The following is a 23800-nucleotide window of genomic DNA, read 5'->3' as shown; positions in this document are numbered from 1 at the left end:
CTTTCTTGGAGAGGGTTTCGGCTGCTGCCACTCTGATTTGTTTTCTCACTGGTGCAAGCTTAGGAGTCACGCGGACCAGGCAAATTAGGAAACTGCCTCCTGAAAGAATAACCTTTGTCCAAACCCACCAACTAGTCTATTTTGGCATAGTGGGGTAGAGGGTAACGGTGATAAAACAGAGAAGTGATCTGTGATACAGAATGTCGCGGGGAGGAGGACAGAGGGCAGGGATTCTGTAAGAGCAGAGAACTGCTGCATGAGACGACGTGTTTGGATCAGCAAGAAAAATGCATCCGAAGTAGAAGTGAACTTGTCTCATGTTGTGCGTTTGGATGCGTGATTCTGGCACGCAGATATCAGCTCTGCTTCTGCCTGTGAATCGTGGCACTCCTCACACCTGCAATCTGACGCAGTTTCATTCCTGCTCAGCTGGCAGCAGTGTTAGGAGCTGAGGAGAGTGAGGGAAGCTCTGTAGAGCACACTCACTGCAGAACAAAGGTCAGAAAGGAGCAGCAGAGGGTCCCCAGGGTTACTTGTTTTTTTTAAGTGACCTTCATGATGGTTTGAGAGACATACACAGGGATTCTCCAGTCTTTCCAACCTTTAAGCATTTTTATTATATGTGAGCTAAAAAGCGGTGACCCATGGGAGCAGCCCTGTGCAATTTTACCTGACAGTCAGGCTGAAAAGATCCACAGCCAATGCAAATACCAAGTTAACAGAATTTCCTGCTCAAGATGCAGTTTGTAAACATTGGAATATCCAGGCTTATCACAAAATCCATCTGGCTTTTCTGGGGGATTCTTGAGCTTAAATAAAAGATAGAGATATGACTGTCGCTTCTGATGTCTCCTGGGAATGACTGAAAAGAGAATGATTGTTAGAAATTGAAGGCTCAGGACTGTTCTGTTTGTGGGTATGGTTCTCTCTTTAAGGATTCAGCACGTACCACATCTTACCAGGACAGTCAGACGGCTGTGGCATGTTTCCATGGGCTGTTCCCTTCTTGGTAAAGATGCTCAGCTGAAATTCTGCAGTGCATAATTGTGTTTCGTGGCTGCTGTGCTACAGCTGTCTGTCGGTATCAGCTCCCCACCTTACTGTGATTGCCAGTGATCCTTATAGCAGCAGGAGAAAATGGATGGAATAATTCTTCTGAAAACAACAGCTGAGTATGAAGAGGGGAAAAGTCTCGTTCTGGTCTGAATGACAACTGTTTAATTGTCCCAAACACACAGCAAGCTGGCCATTTATTGGTCTGTTTATTGGGTTGTTGGTTGGTTGGTAGGTTTTGTTTTTACTTCTCTTACATTGGTGTCAGTTATTCTTTATTTCCAAGAACTCTGGCAGTTATTAAACATAATCATCCACTCCAAAATGCATCCAAAACACATCAGCAGCAGTGTATCTTCTCTAGAAGCACACACTGTGAAAGCTAACTGGTCTCTAAGGAAATCCCATGCGTTTGTACATGAAACCTGCTGTGTGGAATCTCTCGACTGAATCTCTGTCAGGGTGTCTGTGAACTCAGTATTGCCAGCAAGGGTGCCTGTGGCCAGTCAGGAAAGGAACTCTTTGAGAACGCTACAGGTGGGGATGGGTGTAAAAAATTGGTGGGTAAAAGATATTGATGTTTTTGTAATATCAAACTATGATCCTACTCTCTCTGAAGCCAGTAGCAGCATGCTTGTCAACCTCTGTGAAAGTAGGTGCAACTTCCTTGTTTTCAACTAATGCATCTGCTAGAGCAATCTTACCTTTCTGACGCATCTGCTGAAGCTGTTAAATTACAGTGTTTGCCTGGGAATTGTTCTGTTCTACCTTGTGAAACAATGCTTTCAGCCCCTTTAGCACATTTCAAATCAAAGCGATCGAATTCCTTAGAAACTGTTATGAGGATATATAAAAAAGATGACTTCACTTTCTAGAGAGATGTACCTTCACAGAAATAGTACACAAAGCCACTTAGCAGCACCCACCCATCGCTTCAGTCCATCGGAATAGGAAGTAAAGGATCCCATTACAGATGTTTGGCTGCAGACGGAACCAAGGGAGGCTGAGCATAATTACTGAAACTGAAATTGACCGGAGTGCCAAAACTCATTTTTGGGTTTTGCTTGCACATTTTGTAATTAGTGCTATGTGATATAAAATGCAAGCACTGTCAGCACTGGAACTGATCTTAATACCCGTACCAAGGTCAAATAAAGACTGGCTCTGTGTGATAATAGATGCACGGTGCTGACTTAGTCATTTTGCTTTCTCGTAAGTTCATCATTTCAGGTATGTATTCAGCTATTCTCCAAATGGGAGGAGGGGGTTCTAGTCAGCTTCTTTCTTTTCCCTTCTTAGATTTGTTTGCAAAGTGCAAATATGAGCAGCAGATGCAAAGTACTGTTGTTTTCTTACCCCACAGGACAGTCCAGAGCAGCCATGATACCTCCGAAACAGCCGAGGCAGCCGAAGGGAGCTTTGGACGATGCCATTGCCTTTGGAGGAATAGTAGAGCAGGAGACATTGAACAACTTACAGCCAACACCGCCTCCACTGCCAAAAAAGACAATTTTGAGAGCTAACACAGAGCCCAGTCCCAGAGATCTCCAGAAGCAAGCTCTTGAGAACAATCTGTGCATTGTGGCCAATCCCACCTATGACATTGACACCAACTGGGAAGCGAGCAGCGCCTGCTCCTCGGTCAGCTTGGAGCTCAAGGCACTGGACAACGAGTCGGGAGATTCCTTGGACAGGCCTACAGAAAAGTTAAGGACAACCACCTCAGCAACTAACAGTGTTTCCAGCCTAACCACTATCAGTATTAAGGACCGCTGTTCCAATAGCATGGAGTCTCTGACGGGGAGACGTGTCTCGCAGTCTAAGCAGAGCAGAGGTGTCCAGAAGCCACAGAGGCAAGCACTTTATCGGGGAATTGAAAATCGAGAAGAAGTGGTAGGTAAAATCCGAAACCTTCACACCGATTCGCTGAAGAAGCTGGCACTTAAATGTGAAGACTTGTTCATGGCCGGACAAAAAGACCAGCTGCGATTTGGAGTAGACAGCTGGTCGGATTTCAGGCTCACCAGTGACAAGCCGTGTTGTGAGGCAGGTGATGCAGTTTACTACCCGGCTTCTTATGCAAAAGATCCTCTCAACAATTATGCAGTCAAGGTAAGAGGGGTTTTGAATAGTGGTGACCTTAGACATCAGCGACAGATTGTAGCAACAGTAGCCATAATTGCACTGCCCCCAGGTGTGGTTGGTCCTACAGTATTACTTGTAGTGGTGCATGAAAAATAAGAATCCCAAGACAAAGGGACAAAGGCTTTTCCTTCTGTCAAGAGCCGTGTCTGGAATTCGTACCTGCTGTTGAAGTTTCGTCTCTTTTTATTGCAACTCCAAAATTATTAAAAGAAGATCAGTGCAATTCAGTCTTTAGCATGATCGTTGTTCAGTGAAATATTGAAGAGAAAGCTGTATTATTTTAAGACTGGTCAGCACTTTTCTGGGAATTTGTAGTATTAAAAATTCCCCTGCACGCAGATTAACCTGTGTTGAAGTACTAAATCAGACGATAATAAATCAGCACTCTTAATTATAGAAGACCTAAAATTTTTTCCACTTTTAGAGCCGTGTAGTTTTAAATGTAAACTCCAGAGCTGTATGTTTTTCTGTTGCCATACTGGTTCTTAAATTGTCACCATGTCATGACCAGCCTTTCAAAATCTGTCTGGCCATCAGTGTTGCCCTATGAACTATAGCATGAAAATGATAAGAAAGCTGAGCTTGTCCGTTTCGACTTTGTTGCCTTTTGCTAAAGAAACAATTGATTTATGATGAGGTGGTTGTTCAGCAAGTCCATAAAAGCAGTAAGATTTACTGGACTTACTGCTCTGTATTAATGAATAGTTGGCAGCTGTCTCGCTAGGTGTTGATACTTCATAGGTTATATATTGGTTATTTTTTCTGAGCTCTGCCTCTCTCCAGTTCTCAGTGTTTATAGGGTAGGAGGACAGTGAGAAAGACAGCTGAGAGTCATGGGTCTGTCAGACTTCCTGTATGTCCTTGTGCAAATCACTGAACTCCTGCCTCCTCCTCGTTGAAACTGAGATAAAGCAGTTATTACCCAGCACAGGTGTGAGACATAAGTCATTATTCCTCATAGAGCACGTTGGCATTCTCGGAAAGGTGCTGTTTTAAAGGAGCAAAACATTGCTTTCGCTCCTGCATGACTGCTTACAGGAAAGATAAGTGAATAACAGAAAGGTAAGGTTGTTGCAGTTGACACCTTCATCTGAAAGGGCATTTTTTCAAGGCAAATTTGTGGGCACAGTCGTTTGCATTTCTTTAGTAACCAAGGTACTCTTCTGGGAAAGATTTGAAGTTCGATATGGATGCTGTGTGATGCCATGCCCAGTGGTGCAAAGCAGCCGAGAAAAGATCATGAATAAGATGGTGAATTTATCTGCCAATCTGGTCTGGTTGCAGAATCGAGTTTGGTGTTACTCAGGTTCTTGTCGGTTTGCTTTCAGCACAGTGATACAAACAACATTGCTTCTGGGACCCAAAGTTGTAATTTTCTACATGGGCAGATTTGGGTTAGCTCCACGATTCCACTTTGTACAGTGTGTGTGTGCCTTGAAAGTACAGCCTGACAGGCAGGACCTGTGCTTTTACTTAAAACATTTAAGCAGAGGACAGGCACCTTGTACAAAGCCAGTAAGGCCAGAGCATGGCAATGTCATGCGCTCAAATACTATATATTATAAGTGCTGTATTTTTTCCACACGTTTTGTAGTTCTCGGACTACAAAATTGTGTCATAGCATCCTAGATGTGACAAGCATGAGAGACGTATCCATCACAGCATCATTCAGCTGGAGGTCACAGTGAGCCGTTTGCTGTCATGTGAAGATGAGGAGTTATTCTGGGAAATGCCCTGCCCTGCAGTTGATGTGGAATTGGAAGATAGTCTCACTACAGACACCCTCTGATTTCTCCATAAGCCAAGCAAGGCCCACGTACAGGATTACTGTTGTATTTTCATTTTCTCTTTCAGATTGGGCTCTCTTTAGTTCTACACTTCTTTGGTAGTTGTTTTTATTATTGCATTCTCTATGCTAATACCCTGGATTGCATTGCCAACTTTAAACTACAGTTAGTGGATTTCTCCCCTTACGATGAGCTTCAGTACATTTCAACATCGTTTTAACATTTGTTGCTGAGTTCAGCTGTGATTTTTTTTATAAAATCTCCTAACAGGTTGCTCCTGTATCACAGGGACTGTTCGAATTCAGTTTCAACAGATGTGCCAGATTTACTATCATGAGTATTTTTTGTATGAGTCCAATGATGTCATTATCTGCCTCAAATAAATGCATGTTTCTGTCATTTTAACCCTCTTGCCCCAAAACAGAAATAAAGGCAGGATTGAGAACCAGTTTTCTCTACGAAGTGCACTGGACAAGTCCAGCTCTTACAATCCCTAAACAGACTTAATATGGCAGCAATATCCCAGGGACCTTAAAAAAACAATAATAATGCAATTACGCAGAATGAATAATGGTTAGACAACGTGAATTACTGTGCCAGTGCAGTGAAGGAAACAACTTCTACTTTCGATATCAAACTCTCAAGGAAATGATAGTGCAATGTAATAGGCACACATAGTGATTATGGTTCAGAGTCCATGCAAATGTAAGGAAATCAAAGAGCTGAGGCTATGGCCTTCACCACACGTGGTCTGGCCATAGGCATGTGCTGCAGTGCGGGTCAGGTAGGATAACAGGACTTGCAAAGGTACAAACAGCTCCAAACAAGCAATTAAATATATATTGTTCTGATTGCTTCAGGGTGGCAGAATTTCTCTGTGAGTGAAACATTTCTGCTAAGGTTCTCGTTCCATGTATAAAGTGGAGCAGTGCAGAAATAAATAGTATTGGCTGACAGCTTCCTAGTTGCACTGGCAATTATATTCCGGTTATATTTAGTTTGTCACTTGGTGTGCTGAGATTTGGTGGGTTTTTTTGTCGAGGCCGTTTCCTAGCGGAGCCTGCAGAACTTTTCTCAAATGTCACCCCAGAACGTCATGCTGCAGATCAAAATAAAGCCACCCACATTAAACTTCAGCCCCTTCCAAGATCAGTTCTGATAGTGCAGAATTCTGCGTTCTGGCACATCATTAAAAAGTCAAAGCTCTGTTTCGAAGCCAGATCAAGAAAATGAGGTCAATCAGAGATCAAACTGGCCTCCTCGGAAAGAAAACACTGTGCCAAGAACAAGCTATCAATTTGGGATTAGCGAGCTTTCATTCTACACAGAATTTCATTTGCAGTTGTCCCTGTGTGTAATACAACAGAGCAGCACAGATGGTGCAGCCTTTGTGATCTTCTGTGTTTCTCATTTTCAGCACTTGTAAATTCATTTCCCACAATATTCATCTTACTTTAAATTCACCGATGCCCTGTAAAATGCACAGGACAGAGTGGAAATGAGATTCCCTGCTGGTGAAATGGAAGCCAGCCTAGGCTACAGGATCCGTAATGGAAAAATAAAAGCTAATGCAGAACAAGTTTTAAAAACTCTGAAACATTAAAATGTTCCTTCTTTGTGAAGGAGAAAAAAAGAAACAAAAACAAAAACAAGAAGAATATTGAACTGGCAGGATATAGAGAATTTTGTCCTGTCCAAATAAACATGACCAAAGTTTGGTTGCTGTGGATGTACTGAAGAGAAGACCAAGACATACCAAGTCTGAGATCACCTTGTGAGACAAGTCTGTAGGGCCAGACCACATACATCCCTGGCTCCTAAGGGAGCTGGCTTATGTGGTTACTGAGCTGCTTTCCATCATATTTGAAAAGCTGAAGCTGTCAGGTGAAATCCCCCATGACTGAAAAAGGGGAACCATCACTGCCATTTATAAGAAAGGGAGAGATGAGGAGCTGGGCAACTACAGACTGGTGAGCCTCACGTCTGTACTTGGGAAGATGGTGGAACAGATTCACCTGGAAGACATATCAAGGCACATGAGGGATGAGCAGGTGATCTGAGATGCCAGCATGGCTTTACCCAGGGCAGATCATGCCTGACCAATCTGATGGCCTTCTGTGAAGGAGTGACACCATCGGAGGACAAAGGGAAAGCAACTGGTGTGGACTTCTGCAAGGCCTTTGTCATGGTTTCCCACCACATCCTTATCTCTGAACTGGGGGAAGGTGGATTTGAAGGGAAGATCATTCAGTGGATAAGAAGTTGGTTGGAAGGTCACAGCCAGAGGGTTGTGGTCAATGGCTCAATGTCCAGTTGGGAAGATTTAGATTAGATGTCAGGGTAAGGTTTTCACTGAGAGAGTGGTGAGGTGCTGGAACAGGCTGCCCAGAGGGGCTGTGCATGACCCATGCCTGGAGATGTTCAAGGCCAGGTTGGATGGGGCCCTCTGGGCAACCTGATCTATCTAATACTTGATCTAGCTGTTGGTAGCCCAGGCTGCAGCAGGGAGGATCGGAACTTGAAGATCCTTGAGGTCCCTTCCAACCGAAGCCATTCTGTGATTCCATGGTACCAGCGAAAAGGGAGGTGGAAAATTCCCATTCCTTCATACTCATATCTCTCTTCTTTCATCTCACTGCCTTCTTGCATCACAAGGAAGGGCTTTTTACTGACATTGCTTCACCTTTTGAACAACCAGTCCATTATCAGCATTAGAAAGAAGGCTTGCCAAACTCAGGTCAGCCTCTTTCTTCATAGCTTAGAAAAAGCAACAGGATTTCTGCATACATTTTTTTAACAATAGGTGACTGGAGCAGACAAATCACACAAAGAAAACTGGGTTGGATATTAACTCACACTTTTGAGATAGCATTAACCATCCCCAACAGAAAAGCTCTGTATCAGCTTCTTTTGCAATTCATCACAGTCTTGTTAATGAGTTGTTAATACTTGTTAATGAGTCCATCAGATTTCACAACCTGGCCCCTAAATGTTTTCAAAGGTAAATATAGACTTTGCTTACCTAACTTACTTTGCTTAATTTACTTTGCAAATTTTAAATCTCAGTCATTCAGATTATAGTTGTAGATGATGGTGGGGTTGTTCCAATACAAAATGCAAAGGCTTGTGTTATTAAACATGAATGGTATTAAAGGCCAGCATTTGCTGCTCTGTTTCAAATTCAGAAGATAAAGCTCAGAGTATGGAGTGCAACACAGAAAACAACAAAGTAGCACAAAAAGTTTCTCAGCCCTTATTTTTTCTGATTCCATTCGATCTAGAGAAAGTCAGTGAAAGAAATTTCATTCTACCAGCTTAGAACCGATCAGTAGGAAAATAACTGTGTGTCTCCACTGCTTGCAGCACATTTCCCCCATTCTAGTAAGGTATTAATACAGTGAGAATCTGAATTCTGCAGTCTGAAGGCCCAGTGCTTACCTGGACTGCATCTGTATTTCAGCAGGAGAATGTAGAGTAATCAGACACTTAAAAGCTCATCACATTGCTGCTGGTCCTTCTTCCATTCACTGTTTTATGAATTCAGACAGGTGTCTGATTCATACTGCAGTCTGTAGCTGCTGTTTCCAGGCAGTTTAGCTTTCCATTCCTGTTTGTCAATTACAGAACATTTAGTGTACAAACTTCAGTGTTTGTGGAGTCACCAATTTAATCAGCCTTAAATAAAGCAGCTGCCTTTTCCACTTCTCACATGGTGTTGTTTGTAAACAAAAAGCAAGAGGCAGGAAATACATCTCTAATCAGATTTCAGCTTTCTTGTTTCAGTAGATACGGTGTGCTTGTTCATGTGCCCATATACTTGCATGTATTAAACAAGGGAAATGAGAGAAGTGTCCAAAAGCTGTCGTTGTTGGGCATTTGTGTGATTACAGTTTGTTTTTATTATCTTCTTTAACAACAGGATAAGGATGGGAAAACTGTTTTCATAAAAGCAGTCACTTCAGTATTGATTTTAATCAAGATACCATTTGGTCTTCTAATTGCTGTTCTGTTGATACAAAGATGACCTCTAAAAGTCCCTGCAGTAGGAATGGAATTAGCATCTCCATTTTTGATGGAGTCTGAAACAAAATCTCTTATTTAAGAGCTGGTGCTAGGGAACATTTGGCTGTGCTGTGGATTCTGACTGTATAATTGACAGTGATGTGAAGGATTTTTGCACAACAGTAACAGTGGAATCAGTGAGTTTTTCACCCTGGGAGGGATAACAGTGATTATTATATATAAGGTTCTGTTCTCCTTGGTGCTGGAGAAGTCTTAAATGAAAGGGAACCCAGAAAAGAGCAACAAGAAGCACAGGGTTAGGAATAATGCTAAGAGTAATGAGGGCTGGCTGTTTTCCAAATGCAGAACAGTTACATTTTCCTGAGTGTGAAAGTGCAATGTTAAACGGTGGAAATCAATCATTTTTAGTATCAGTTAGGATAGGAGAATCAGATTGATTGAAAGTAAAATAGAACTGAAAAGCAGGGGAAAAAAATGAGAGGAGATAGAGGACACCTCCCTTCCAGGGTGCCGTAAGTAGGCTGGGAAGGCATTTCATAGGGATGATCCAGCTGGCAGCATACAGCTCTAACCTTGGAAAGGTTAAAACATGCACTTACAGGCTCTGAACGGTCTCAGTGAAGTTAGCAGAACTGTGGTTAACATGCAGCAGTCAACACAGATGAGTCTCTGTGGGACTGCAGTTTTGGTGAGTAAATGCCTTAGAACAGAGCCCCCAGCAGAGGCGGTCCAGTGGCTGTCATAAGGAGATTGGAGCTTCAAGTTGTTACGACAGCGCACGCAATTAATAAGGATAATTATGGTGATCATGTACATATCAAGATCTTTCTGGGCGGCAATGAGATATGGCTTAATAGAGCAAAATGTCAGTGTGTGCTTAGCATGCTGACAAATGATTGAAAGCAGTTAAGGTACCATTCTCTAATGAGTTTGCTGAGCCAGAGCAAATCTCTCCGTCCCCCCACACACACCTGACTGAAGAAATGATGTGTTAGTGTGTAGAATTTCAGTTTCCAATTACAGTGGGCAAGGAGCATGCATCCAGTTATTTAGCTCAGCTGATAGGTGGTACTTGTTATGCCACTCTGAGTCATGCAATCGTCTGATGTTCAGATATTATGTGCATATTTATTTATAAATATTGCTATTATTTTGTTGTTGTTGCTCAAGCTTCATACAAACCTGAGGGAAAAACAGGAAATAAAATTGTGTGGATAAACAACTGACTGTATTGTAGGTTTCACTGCAAAGTTACCATGTATCAGCTGCTATTCTGACTGGAAGCACAACATGCCTGAATTGTATTTTCCAGGCAGTATTACATGCACGGGGTGCTGCTTGCACATATTGATCTGCAGCTCCAAATCCAATGCAACACATTCATGTGCCAAGGTCAGTTCAGCACAAAGTGTTTCAGTTCTGGTATTATTACAGTGCTAGACTGTAGACGCATTACAAAAAGGATATAGAATTTACAAATGAATCATTATGTTATATCTGTTGTGTTTATTTTCTTCCCCCAGATTTGTAAGAGCAAAGCTAAGGAGTCCCAGCAGTATTATCACAGCCTGTCTATCCGGCAGAGTCTGGCTATCAACTTTAACATCCAGCAGGACTGTGGCCATTTCCTTGCTGAAGTGCCGGTTCGCCTCCTTCCATGGGAAGATACCGATGCACCGGAGGTGGAAGAAGAGCAAGAAGAAGAGCAAGAACCTGAGCATAAGAATGGAGGCGCTCCTTCCAACACAGAGGCTTCGCAGAAGGACAGCTCGGGTAACCAGGGGACCATCAGCAAGCCACGCAGCCGTGTTGTGGTCATCACACGAGAGGTGCCGTACTTAACAGTGGCGGATTTTGTGCGAGAGTCTGCTCCTCGCCATGCCAAAAGCCCGGATTTATATGAGAGGCAGGTCTGTCTTCTCCTTTTACAGCTGTGTTTGGGCCTGGAGCACCTGAAACCCTATCACATCACCCACTGTGATCTGCGGCTAGAGAACCTGCTGCTGGTTCATTCTAGACCAGGAGGCAGCCCTCTGAGCTCTGAGTCCGTGGAGCCCAGTCCCAACACTGCGTGCCCAGCTAGGTTAATAGTGAGCAATTTCTCACAGGCCAAGCAGAAGAGTCATATGGTAGATCCTGAGGTCCTACGGGATCAGTCCCGCCTGGCTCCAGAAATCATCACTGCGACGCAGTACAAAAAGTGCGATGAATTTCAGACTGGCATCCTTATCTACGAAATGCTGCACTTACCCAATCCCTTTGATGAGAATCCAGAGCTGAAGGAGAAGGAATACACTCATGCTGATCTCCCCAAGATCCCTTGCCGCTCCCTCTACTCTCAAGGGCTTCAACAACTTGCCAGCTGCTTGCTGAATCCCAACCCCTCTGAGAGGATCCTGATATCAGAAGCCAAGGGAATCCTTCAGTGTTTGCTTTGGGGTCCACGTGAGGACTTGTTCCACGCTCTAAGAACATCTTCCAACCCAGCCCGGAAAGATGCTGTACTTCAGAACTGGCTGGACATCAAAAGGACGCTGCTGATGATAAAGTTTGCGGAGAAGTCCTTTGACAGGGACTGCGGAGTGATTCTGGAAGACTGGCTGTGTTGTCAGTATCTGGCTTTTGCGACTGTAGACTCCCTTCATCGCATTGTGAGAATCATGCAGCGGCACTAGTTTATAAGACCTGCTGCTTTTTACAAAGCACCTCCAGCCCAGCCCTCGCTCCAGCCTGCCCTAGGGCTCACACTTTGAACAAGTGTTTAAAAAAAAGGCCTAGATGTCAAAGCCAGCAACTCTGAGCAAATAGGTTCTAATTGGAGAGATTGCCTCCTGTACCCAGTATGACAGAACTTTGCTTTTTTGCCAGGCCTCTTAGGGATTCGTTTTATACATATGACTGCATTTGGATCAGACACTTTGTAGCTAGATAAATATCTGGATGAAAAGGAGAGCAAACTTCGATACCACTATTTCTATAACTACAGTAAACAAATTGCCCTCCTCTTCTGGGTAGTTTTTGCCAATTCTGTATGTAGCATTGGTAGTGAATAGCAGAGATGAATTAGTTGTAAATGGGAGATGGATGACCCACATTGCCCCACTGCTTTCATTCCACATCCCATGCGAAATTTCTTGGTCTCCCACAGCTGGGCTGGGCTCTTCTTTCCTTTGGGCTCAACCAAGTGGATTCTCCTCTCTCTCTTACATTTTATGCCTTCTTTTTTCCTTGCAGATGTGGTTGTCCTGCTGATTGCACCCCTGTCAGCAGGCAATAAGCATCTGTGCTTTGTTCTCTTCCCTCCTCTCCGTCTGACACACTGCCTACCCACATCCTTTCTAATCTCATCCTTGATTTCAGCAATGTTGCCTTAATTGGACTGTTATCCTTGGCTTAAGACCTCTGCATTAAAAAGCAGAATATGCACACTTAGTCTATCCTGTTTCCCCTACTTGACGCTCACCAGTCTGGACAGCTGATGTACTGTAGCTATAACCACATTTATACCATAAAAATACAACACATGGTGGGCAATTGAAATTCCCCTTCCGTCATAAAAGGCACTAAAGCCTGACTTGAAACGGACAGGCCATGTATAATCTTCTCTGACAATCACTGCTATGAATTGGGGTCAAAAATAATAGCCACCTCTTCTGTTTTATTTTGGTTTGCTCTTGTCACTTGTGCCATATTGCAAAGTGGGACTGAAATTGGCTCTGCTGGCATGTTGGCAGGAGATAGGAGTGTTTGGAGCTCGTCTGCATGTAGCTAACAGGCCAAATGGAGACACTTTTACTGCAGACACAGTTCTCTGAAGGGTAAAAACAAGGGGCAAAAACAGTGTTGTTTAATTATCAAGGGAGCTGTTAAGTTTGGCAGCCACAACTAACAGCATCGTGATCCGTTTTTCCCGCAGCGGTGTTTGGCTGCACTTCTCTTGTCTGCTGTAACCAGTGCATGCTCATGTTGCTGTAGACAACACCCTGAAAATGGCACGTTGTCAGAATAGCTCAAAGATCAAAGATTGCAGGCGGGGTTTGGGACGAGAGCAGGAATTACTGAGAATAAGAAGCAAAATTTGAAAAAATTCAACCTGAAGGAGCTTTGCGTTTTTAGAGACATCTGCTGACTTCCTTCCCTGACCCAGTGGCTGTTTCCTCCAGAACCTCTGCAGTTGAACAGACGGTGTGTTTGCTCAGTATTGCTAGGCTCTGAATTGCTCTCTGAGTCGCTCTGAAGAACTCATTCGGATGTAGAGGAACAAGTGATGCTGAATATTCTAACCCAGGTGATGGAAAGCAGACAGCCCTAGTTATGAGCCTGTGCTTCTCTTCTATGGATCTATGTGCAATTCTTGTATGTATTTTTTAAAGCTGTATGTTACAGTGTTCACTTTACACACCAGCCTTTACCGGATGCTAGATCTGCAGCCCCTTCCTTTACTTTCCTGGCACATAAATGCAGCTATCCATGTGTTCCTTTTATGGATGGATGTTTCATTCTAATTGTTAAAACTGTGAGGAATCAATTCACTTCAGCCTTGAAACAAATAGCCACTTTATACAGCGTATGCATGCTTGGACCAGATGCATGGAAACGGAACAAACAGTCCTGCAGGCTTAAGGTCAGCAAAACTAGCTCTGGATCCACACCATTCATTTGGAGGGGTTGAAATTTCTGTGTTATTCTCTGGCATCTCTCAGAGCTAAGCTGAGTACTGTGTAAGCCTACGTAGATTGTGCTGTAGTATGTAGACAGTCTCTGTGACCTTTCTCAAGACTTCTTGAAACTTCTGATTATTATTCTTGTGTTTGATTCACCTGTATCAGTGAAGGATCAGGCAAGGATAAGGGTAATATATTTTCACGTGAGATTTTTTCTTTCTTTTCTTGGCAAGAAGGCAAGGATGGCAGCATTGACGGGGGAAAAAAAAGACTGTGCTTTAAAAGCCCAAGTGCAATGTATGTAGTTGAGATGCTTCGCTGCATCAGGAAAGAAAGTTTCTATACTACCGCCGAGCAGCTTGTAGAAGAACCTTTACAAAGAATCACACACACGTTGGGTGCAGCCCTGCTTTACCTGGAGGCAGGAGGGCAGTGCCCTCACGGCTTACATACACCGAGCATGACAAGCCACATGCATCCTATCTGCTAGCTGTTAGTCGCAGTGCTGAGCTGAGAGTAGGGCTTCGTGTTCTCTGTGGTCTGGTTTGTGTTTGTTTCATAGTGCCTGCGTGCACATAACTTCTCACCCAACTCATGTAGGCTGTTGGAGCAGTTCTTGGACCACTTGTCATTGCAGGGGGCTCGTTCCTTGAAGCCAGTGGGTTTCTGTGTTTTCAGATTCACTTTCATGTCAACACACACATGCAAAGTGGCATTTTGAACGTTTTACAACCATGTGTATTTAATGCAACGGGTCCGAAGCCTTTGTATCTCTAGCTATCTAATTTCTGTTTGTATTTTTTATGATGAACCAATACTCATTTTAACTCTGCAGTATAAGCAAGCATGGATAGATGTTCACTACCCATCCCTTCTTGTGCAGCACTGGGTAAACTTTAGCAATTTGTAATGTTGTGTGTGTTCTTCTTTAGAGAAGTCAAACACATCCTGGCCTGAGGTATTCCTTCGGGGAGCTTGAGGCTGACTTTGCAGGTGTGCCCATAACTCTGATGCTGGTGATGGTAATGTTTGTGATGGTCCTTCATCCTGGCAACAGATATTGCCACCTAAATATCCAAGAATGTATGCATTAAATTGATTGTAAACAGGTCCTAAGAATGCTACAGCATAATTGTGAAGCAAAAGGAAAAAATCCCCTTCTGTTTGCAGCTGAGATCCTGTGTACAGCAGGAACAAAACCCCCGGCTGTGCATGTTTGAACTCACATGGATACGTGCACAGACCTTGAATTTTTTAGCAGTCGCACTTTCAGTTGAGCTCAAGAAATAGGAAGAGCTGCAAATCTAAGATAGCAGTATTGATTGTAAATATATATTTTTCTATTAATAAAAGCTGTCATTCAGATATTTTTATCATGAACTCTAAAGAGTTTTCCAGTGGAACTAACATCTGGAAAATCACGTGCTTGCTTGAAGAACTATCATGAGTGGTTTCTGATCTCATTAGAGCCATTAAAACCCTCTCTGATGTTACAGAGAGGGCACAGTGATTGGATTCACAACATGTAGTGCCTTGTCCAGAAACTCAAACAAAGCCGGTCAGTTGGTGGAAATCTTATTCTTCTTGTAATAGCCCTATAAATAATACTGCCCACGTTAAGATGCAGAAAAAATAAGTTAATTAATAAAGTAAATGCTGTATTTTGTACGATACTGAGTTGACCTATCCAATAAGATCTGTTTCTGAAGTTGCAGTTAGGTGAACAGGTTCTTCTCAGTTGCTTGTTGTACAGCATTAAACCTGATTAACAACCAAAACTGTGGGCTTTCAGGTCTGGAACTGCATCTGCACAGGGAGAACAGGACGAGTCAATTGGTTAGACTGATGGCCGCATCAAAACAAGCCTAATGCTTTGACAATCTCAGCTCTAGGAGACGAGGAGCTGCTTTAGTTTGGAAGGAGCAGTGAAGGTAAGGTGTGCTGATCCCGAGGGCAGTAGTGGATGTGCTGCACACCGTGCTCTGTGGATGGAATGTATGCCTCTGGTAAAAGAGGTTCTGAATAACCTACCCCTGGAGATGTAATGGAGGATGAGTTTGTTCTGTCTTTCTTACATTGGAATTACTTATTCCTCAGATCCGATACGGTCAATATGCATAACCAGGTGAATATGAAGAGAATCTATCAGCAAAACCTTACCTAGAAATGTTCAGGAATGAGAGTATCCAGAATCTTATTTTGGAGCCTCAGCAAGGTTCAGTGCAAAGGCCTGATCTCTCTTCAGTATTCAGACACAATGAAACCAACAGCACAAGCTAGGATGCTTTGCTGCTGGCCCACAGACAGGAACACACAGCGTTTACTCAAACACTCCACCTTAAATCTGGTGTGCTCCACGCATCCCGGCAGCCCCCACAAGGTATGAATGAATCATTTTGACATTTCAACACAGAGGAGTTCCAACATTTTAGGAAAAGATATTATTTAAATAAATCAGATGTGTGTTAGTGATCGGCCACTTAGAGAATTGATTCAGCAGCTTTGCACCGTAGGGCCGTAACTTTAGCATATAAAAGTAGTATTTGCTGCTGAATTAAGATGTATCTGTTTCTCTGGTGCTGAGAAGCCCCACTTAAGTTAATATATTTTGTTTGTAATAACAAATTCATGTGGAAATATAAATTAAATAGTTCTGGTTTTATTTAAATCAGTTGCAACTTTTCTAAGGGATACGATGGTAACTGAATCAAACCGTTTAATGCAATCTCCTTTCCTCTTTACTCCAAACAAGAGCTAAAGCATGCTCCTCTGTGCAAGCAGTGCACGACCATTTCTCAGTGCGTGAGCGTGTGCACAACTGTGGTTTTGCAAAGACGGTCTTGGTTCTGCTACAGCTCCTGTAAAACCTACAGCACAGAGAGCCTTCAGTGCACGGCACAGAGGTGAGATGGTGATGTGGTGACGTGGTAACGTAACATCAGAGAAGGGCAGAGTTAGAGTTTTTAATGCCTGTAATAATAGGCCTGTGGAGATATTCTGTGGACTATCATCTGGATTCCAAACATATTAAAGGAATACAAAGAAAATGCTTTTCAGAAGAAATTCTGGTAGACGTTCCTATGGATTTTACTATTCACCTGGATGCAGTATTTGAAGGATGGTGGTTTTGAACAGACGTAGAATGTAATTTAAATAATTCCCTGTAAGCCTCCTTATTGGTGCTCCACTCAGCATTTAGTTGGAAACCACAGAATGCTTTCAGATCAAGCAGAGTCGCCAGTCAGAAATGAAACACTCAGCATACCTGTACAGAAGCATATTCCCACTCTATAGAATGTGAGGATTTGGATTGTACTTCAGATTATGAAGATTTCCTTTTCCATAAACCCAAGGGGAAAATTTCAGGGATTTACGAGATGCTGGAATTTGTTTATTTTTTAATGTGGAAGAAATATATGTTCACATATATACATAAATACATACGAGTGTGTGCAGGCACATTTATATGTACGTATGTATGTATATGAATTTTTGTATCCCAAAAGTATTCTTTGCCCCCTTTAATCTGAAAATATATATATTATATATTGTATATATAATATATATTTAAGATTGTGTAAGTTTGAATACAGTCATTTCATAAGGAACACCTCTTCAAAAATGACTCGGGCCTCTATTTATCATTTGGCTTGTTGGTATTGGAAAGTTTGCGGTTGAAATCCTTGGGTTTTTTTCTTTTAAAACTGAATTATGCTGAGCATCTAACAATATGTTCTTGTCTTTAATAGAAGGGGAGAAATTATTTTTAAATTAGGGGTTACAAAACGGATGATCTTTTATAAGCGAGATTTCTTTAAAATCCCTTGACTGAGGGATTTGTTTTTCTTGAATTTGAACTCCATTCTTGTGGGTAATTTGTATTTGGAATTCCTGGTTGCATTGCTTTATCTGGTGCTTCATATCAACATGTACACATTTTTATATAAGCATATAAACTTCAAGCCTTCCTTTGTGATCAGGGGCAGTTACACTCTGGTTTGCTGTGGTACTTTGCTGTGTACTCTGTGGCATTCATGTTACTGTGTAAATAAACTAGTTTTATTACACTCCAGCAAACATCACCTTCTCTCATTTTTCTTCTAGGTAGTTAGCTTAGAATTCACATCTCTGAGGAAAATGCACATGGCAAGTTGAGGAAAAGATTGTGCTCCAAGCAGAGCTGTCTGGTGGGCAGCAGCAGATGGGTGTGAGTGCTGGTGATGCAGCTTCAACTGATGAGCAACGCCCGGTGCCTTGGGCTGTGCTGCAGTGGGGCTGGAGTCCCTGCTCCCAGCACAGCCACCATGCTGCTTGCAGCCTGTGCTGCTCTGTGCTCCAGGAGCCTGACCGCAGCTCCATCCGGACAAGTGGCAGCAGCAGCAGCTCACAAAAAAGCCCTGCCAGCAGCTGCTGCTGATCGAACCACTTGGAAGGCTCTCTTGGAAGGAGGTGACCTGGCACGTTAATGACAGGGGACACTGAGCCAAAGTTAGCAGTTTCCCCGGAGTGGACAGGGCTCAGCTGATCTGATGAGGAGTAAAATGGCTCTCAAGGAAATTTTTGTATGCTGTGACCGTGTGGGATGCCTTCAAGGCACTTGTCTGCAGTGGAATTCATTTTGTGTCTGATCTGTTACCTTGAAGCATACAGCCTGATGGAGGGTCTGTGAAAAACAGATGGGATCGTACGCATCTTCCATGCTCATGCAGACACACATCAGTAGCAGTGAGATGAAACAGCTCAATTTGGTACCCAGACCTGATAGCAGCAATGGTAGCTGCAGATTGCTAATTTATTAGCATAGCACAGATGACACCGTATACATTGGAGCAATGCTGTGGTTCTGCATGACAATTGCACTGCTCATAAGTATTAAAAAAAACCAACATCCTGAGGGCTCAATTCTTGCTGGAGCTCCAGTGGCTTTGTACAGGTAATGTCATCGATTTTGGTGGGATCAGAATCAGTCTTCTGTAACTGCTACATGCCTTTCACAGCCATTCCTCAGACACTGCTCCAAAGCCTTTCCAAACCAGCAGAAGCTAGAGTCCTTATGCTTTTTAAAAATACAAAGCTGACAGATTCCAGAGATGCAAGTAAATACGCAACCTGTTTAACAGCCCAACCGATTTTGGCTTTGCCAGAGTAATCCCCATTCACCTGAACCAAGTGCCATGGACTCAGCCAAACAGATTACGCTATTTGCAGTGGCGATCACCACTCTGGAGGGAAAAGATACTTAAAAAGTTACTTGTCAAGATCCATTTGAACTTAAATCAATCCAAGCTCTGGTAGATGTCCGTAAGTGGTCACAGACTGGCATTCTCGTTTCAGCTTGTGCCAGGCACGCACAGAAGGGAAGCTAACAGACACTTGGTTTAGGTTGATGCAAGAATATTTCTTTCTGTTTTTTCACCAGCTCAGAAATTCACCTTAATGGTAGACTAAGTCACTAAGGACTTAGTTTCCATGTACAGCAAACTTGACTTTGTGTTCCAGAAAATCTTCATGCTCTGCAGGGTTCCTTTTTTGCCCAACTTAGTGTGCTGCTACATATGAATCATGCCAACCTCCTCGTTACCAGCAGTTTTAACTGGTATTACAGAGGCACAGCCAGCTCACGAGGCACGCTAGCAAAGTTAAATACTTGTTGCAATCCATACTGCAGAGAAAGGATGTGCTTTCGATTCAATTGTGAGCCAAGACTTACAGTTCTGTGGATGAAGATGTGCATTAAAACACCAAGTTGGGCCCTCAAACCTACTGACCTCTAGTTGGCATCTCAGAAGGCAATGCTACAGCCTGCTGCTTAGCCTGGCTGCTTGGAGCCAGGTTTGCTTGGAGGTGGGTTTCTTGCTATCAGTTCATCTTTTTCAGATGAGAACACAAGCAAAGTGAGGAGTGGTGTTTGTTGTCTGGAAAACAAGACATTGGTGAGCCACTGGGAGAGCAGCTGGAGGGCTATGGAGCACATTTAGGAGTATTAAATCAGGGAACAAAATCATGGCCATTGAACGTTATCTGTCAGCATCTTAACTGTTGCATCACACACACTTACAAGACCTGTTTGTTTTACTGTCATCAGGGTGTTACTTTGTCACAATGCAGCAGGCAGAATCAGGACATACAGTTACTGGAAGAAACTGACAGTTATTTAAGGTTAAGCCACACAACCCTTTACTATGTTTTATACTCCAAAAAGGTGAGGACTGGGAACAAGGAGCTCGTTGCAAAGGTATGTACCACTGTCTCGTTGTTTTTTTCAGTACCAGCCAGACTTAACCATAGTCCCTGTTCAACAAACGTGAAGCTGCTGTCTCAAGCAGTGCATGGTGTTTTATAGATGTGCCATGCCACTGGCATCACCTGAGGCAGAGGGATCCAGATAGATCTGAGCACTGCACAATCATCAGCGGCATGAAGTTCGACAAAGGTAAATGCCAGGTTCTGCACCTGGAATGGAGTAATGCCAGGCACAGGTACAGACTGGGAGATGAGAGACTTCAGAGCAGCTCAGCAGAGAGGAATCTGGGGCTGGTCGACAGCAGGCTCAGTATGAGCCAGCAGTGTTCCCTGGCAGCCGAGAAGACAAACCATATTGGGGTGCATCAGACAGCACAGCCAGTCAAAAAAGGCGATTTCCACATTGGTGTGGCCTCACCTTCACTACTGTGGGCAGATCTGGGCTCCACAATACAAAGAGGTCCTGAAAGTGTCCAGAGGGAGACAACAAAGATGGTAGCAAGGGATGTTCTGTGAGGAGAGGCTGAGGGCACTTGGATTGCCTTAGTGTAGAGAAAAGGAGGCCAAGAGCTTTGTTCTCTACAGCTTCCTGAGGAGGGGAAGCGGAGAGGGCAGCGCTGGTCTATTCTTCCTGGTATCAAGGAGAGGACTTGTGGGAATGGAGCAGAGCTGGGCCAGGGGAGCTTTACAGAAGGTGTCAGAAAAAAATGTACCATAAAGGTGGTCGAACACTGGAACTGGCTTCCTAGCACAGTGGTTGACTCTCCGTGGTGGAGAGTGTTCAAGAAGCATTTGGATAATGCCCTTAATAATATGCTTTAAATTTTGGTTTGCCTTGAATTGGTCCATCAGTGGGACTGGGTGATCTCTGAAGGTCCCTTACAACTGAACTATTATTCTGTTCTACTGTACTGTGATCTGTTCTGCTGTATTCTGAGGCACCTGACTTGCCACCTTGCAGCTGGGGAGAGCCCATACTCCTCTGCTTAGCAGCATGCTGCCATTTAAAGACAAATGCCCCAGGGGCAGACCTAGTTATAAGTATTAATATCAGATCCTGTTAGTTTTTTTTTTTCGTGGTTTCATTGGACTCTTAATGATCTAGATTAACTGCAATGAACAGCAGAAGATTAACTTAAAAAAAAAAAAAGGTTTTTTTTTTTTTCCCAGTAGTTTATCTATAAGAAGCAAACTATTAGCTTTGCAAAATGTAAACCAAAATGCAAAAGGACATAAGAGTTCTTCTAAAGAAAATGGCGAATTACATCAAGATAATAAAACCATCTGAGTTCCTACACAGGCACTAAATTTATATCTGGAGATGGGCCAGTATTCTGCCCACATACAGCCACTACCTCAGCCATCTGCAGAACGCCCTGTAACCTGTGGAGCTAGTTATGCAGCTTCTGCTGTCCAGGAGAGCAAATTTCCTACCAGGCTTTCTCCATTTTGTTACTGAAATGAGGTTTATGCGCTGCATGACTCAAGGTCACACATTTGTGTTTGTGCAGATGCTATTGCTGACGCAGCTATCACAAAGGTTTGCTTAGGCTTGAGAAAAGGAACAAGGTGTCAGATGGTGTTCTGGGATACCACATGACAGTTTTTCTATTGTAGTAGTTATAGATGTTATAATCCACTGGTCCATAAAACCCAGAGCTTCACCATTCCTGCCATTTTTGCAGTGATGAATCATTCCAATCATTTCCCTGTGGCGTGAAGCACTTCCCTCCATGCAGATCACTTTGAAGACTTCTCTCATCTCTCTCCACAAAAACCTCAGCATACAGTCCTACTCTCCTCACAGCTGTGAGATGGTTTTGGTCTCTGTGTTTTTCAGCTGATGTGGCACAAAATGAGAAAACAGGAGTAAGGATGTGGGCATTCTGTACAAACATCAGAACACGTCTTACCTCTAGTACATCAGCACCCTATTTGTTTGCCCTGGGTAGACATTTCTAAGCCTACAGCCTTGGCTTTTGAAAATTCTAGATGTTCGCATTAGACAGTGTAATTTATTTTTTAGGGATTAGTCTGTGTTTATTCAACTCAACATTTCCTTTGCTGTTATTGTCCATTTTCCCAAATAATTCAAGTCCATCTGGAGTCTTTTACAATCTCCTGCTATTTGTGCTCGTCTTGGAAATATCTCACTTTGTGATTAATCACTTCTTCCTGCAAAACAGAATTGGAAACATTTTACTTAGACTAGTTTTTGGACACAGTTGTCTGTCTTCTCTAAAGGATTTGTACTTGTTACCGAATTTTTGTTCTCTATGATTAAAAAGGTTTTCTTTTTTTCCCACTCACTAGATGTAAAGTAAGAACACAGTTTGAGTTTTGTGCTGAAGGGGAAAAGGATACAAGAATACTGAAGCATTTACTGTGTCTACTTGCATGCTACTCATCACTGATTCATGACTGTCCTCTATGACCTGGGAGCCTCCATCAATTTCCATCTATCTCTAATGATTTTTATAGAGTTATAAATCAACTTCATCAATTTTAATAATAGCTGCTTGAACAAGCTGATGACAAGATTACAAAGCCCCTTAAAAAGAAAGGAATTCAAAGCTATAGCACTGGAGTAACAGACCAAGCTGTTCTGACATCCATTCCAGCCTAAATAGGCATCCAGGTTTGGACTAGAACCTTGTGTACTCCGCCACTTCACTGTCTTCTCTCTTCCAGTGCAGAGTCAGTGCCTGTGTACTGCAGGAGCCTTGGAGCATTCCTCCTGCTTGGACCAGCCCTGTTCCCCAGCACTGCTGAACAGCCTGACCTACAAGGAGGCAATGGGAAAGGGGCCTCATCAACATCAGTACGATGTTGGCACACCATTAGAAATGTGTGCATCAGTCAATGGGCTTCCTAAGCCCCTAATTATTAACGTTAGTACCTTGATGACTTTAAGCAGCCTACTGCAAGCTTCAGAGTCCCTCTGTGATTAGCACATGCCATTCCTGTTACTCCCAAGAGGAACACGGTCCCTCCTGTGATGGTGTATGGTATCTTTCATTAGAAAATCAGTGCAAAACGGAGCCCAGTAAGAGCTCTGGGAACACAGGCAGAGAATGAGGGCATACTGGAACACAGCAGAACAACACCTTGTAAATCATTTATTTCCTACTGAGTAACTTGCAAAATAGCAAATTGTCAAGGCTTTTTCTTCTGCTTTAGTCAAAAGGCAGACTCTAACAGCTTGGGTTCCTTCATACTGTGCTGGGTACCGTTCCAACACTGATGCACTGGAAACATGCCATCTGCTGAGCAGCAGACCATGGGCTCCATTCAGCCTGATTGCTCAGGAGCAGACACAGGGGAGGTGGGTGAAAAATAACCAGTCCCAGTCTCCTCTGGAGCTGCTGGCTGACAAGAAGGGCTGTCATTCCAATGGTATTGCAAAGTTACACGGAAAAGAAAAGACAGTGGACAATAAGCTACTTACTTTAGACGTTTTCAAGGCGATATTTTAAGAAATAAGAAAGATGCATCACAGTCCCCTTAAAGTATATGTGTGTCAGCTTCTGTCAAACACCATCAGATCTGGCAGCCCTACATCTGGCAGCTCTCAGGCTTCAGAAAACTGGGGGCCTTATGAGATAAGTCAGCCCAGGAGATCAGAGAACTGGCCAGTAAACATGACTGCTGACTTCCCTGTGAGCTGGTATGAAGTGGCTGCAGAGCTGCTCCACGTTACTCAGTGTGCCCTGTGCCAGGACTGTGCCAAAAATCCATCAGCTCATCCTAACAGAACCTGCTGTGCCAAGGCAGTCTGCCCTCATCCATCCAGGCACGTCCCCCAATAGAGGAGACCTTTTACAAAGCTGAATCACAGATGCAGCAGATACATGGAACATCCCATGAACGACGGCAAGTGCTTTG

At 43.2% G+C, this 23800-nt stretch overlaps 1 protein-coding gene across 2 annotated transcripts in view; it reads left to right on the top strand.

Moving 5' to 3' along the window:
* PEAK1 (pseudopodium enriched atypical kinase 1) overlaps nucleotides 1-17744 on the top strand; it is an 84377-nt gene extending 66633 nt beyond the window's left edge. For both annotated transcript variants that reach the window (XM_042824219.1, XM_042824218.1), the window contains 2 exons: nucleotides 2417-3165; nucleotides 10532-17744. In XM_042824219.1, the coding sequence (XP_042680153.1) occupies nucleotides 2417-3165; nucleotides 10532-11683 (1901 nt within the window). In that variant the 3' untranslated portion in view covers nucleotides 11684-17744. The remainder of the gene's footprint in view (nucleotides 1-2416; nucleotides 3166-10531) is intronic.
* The last annotated feature ends 6056 nt before the right edge of the window (nucleotides 17745-23800 follow it).

The sequence above is a fragment of the Centrocercus urophasianus genome, unplaced genomic scaffold (genome assembly GCF_019232065.1).
Source record: "Centrocercus urophasianus isolate 14NV4802_14NV808 unplaced genomic scaffold, USGS_Curo_1.0 seq_23, whole genome shotgun sequence".
Taxonomy (NCBI): Eukaryota; Metazoa; Chordata; class Aves; order Galliformes; family Phasianidae; genus Centrocercus; species Centrocercus urophasianus.
The sequence above is the reverse complement of the archived record's forward strand: the minus strand, read 5'-3'. Positions and strand labels throughout refer to the sequence as shown.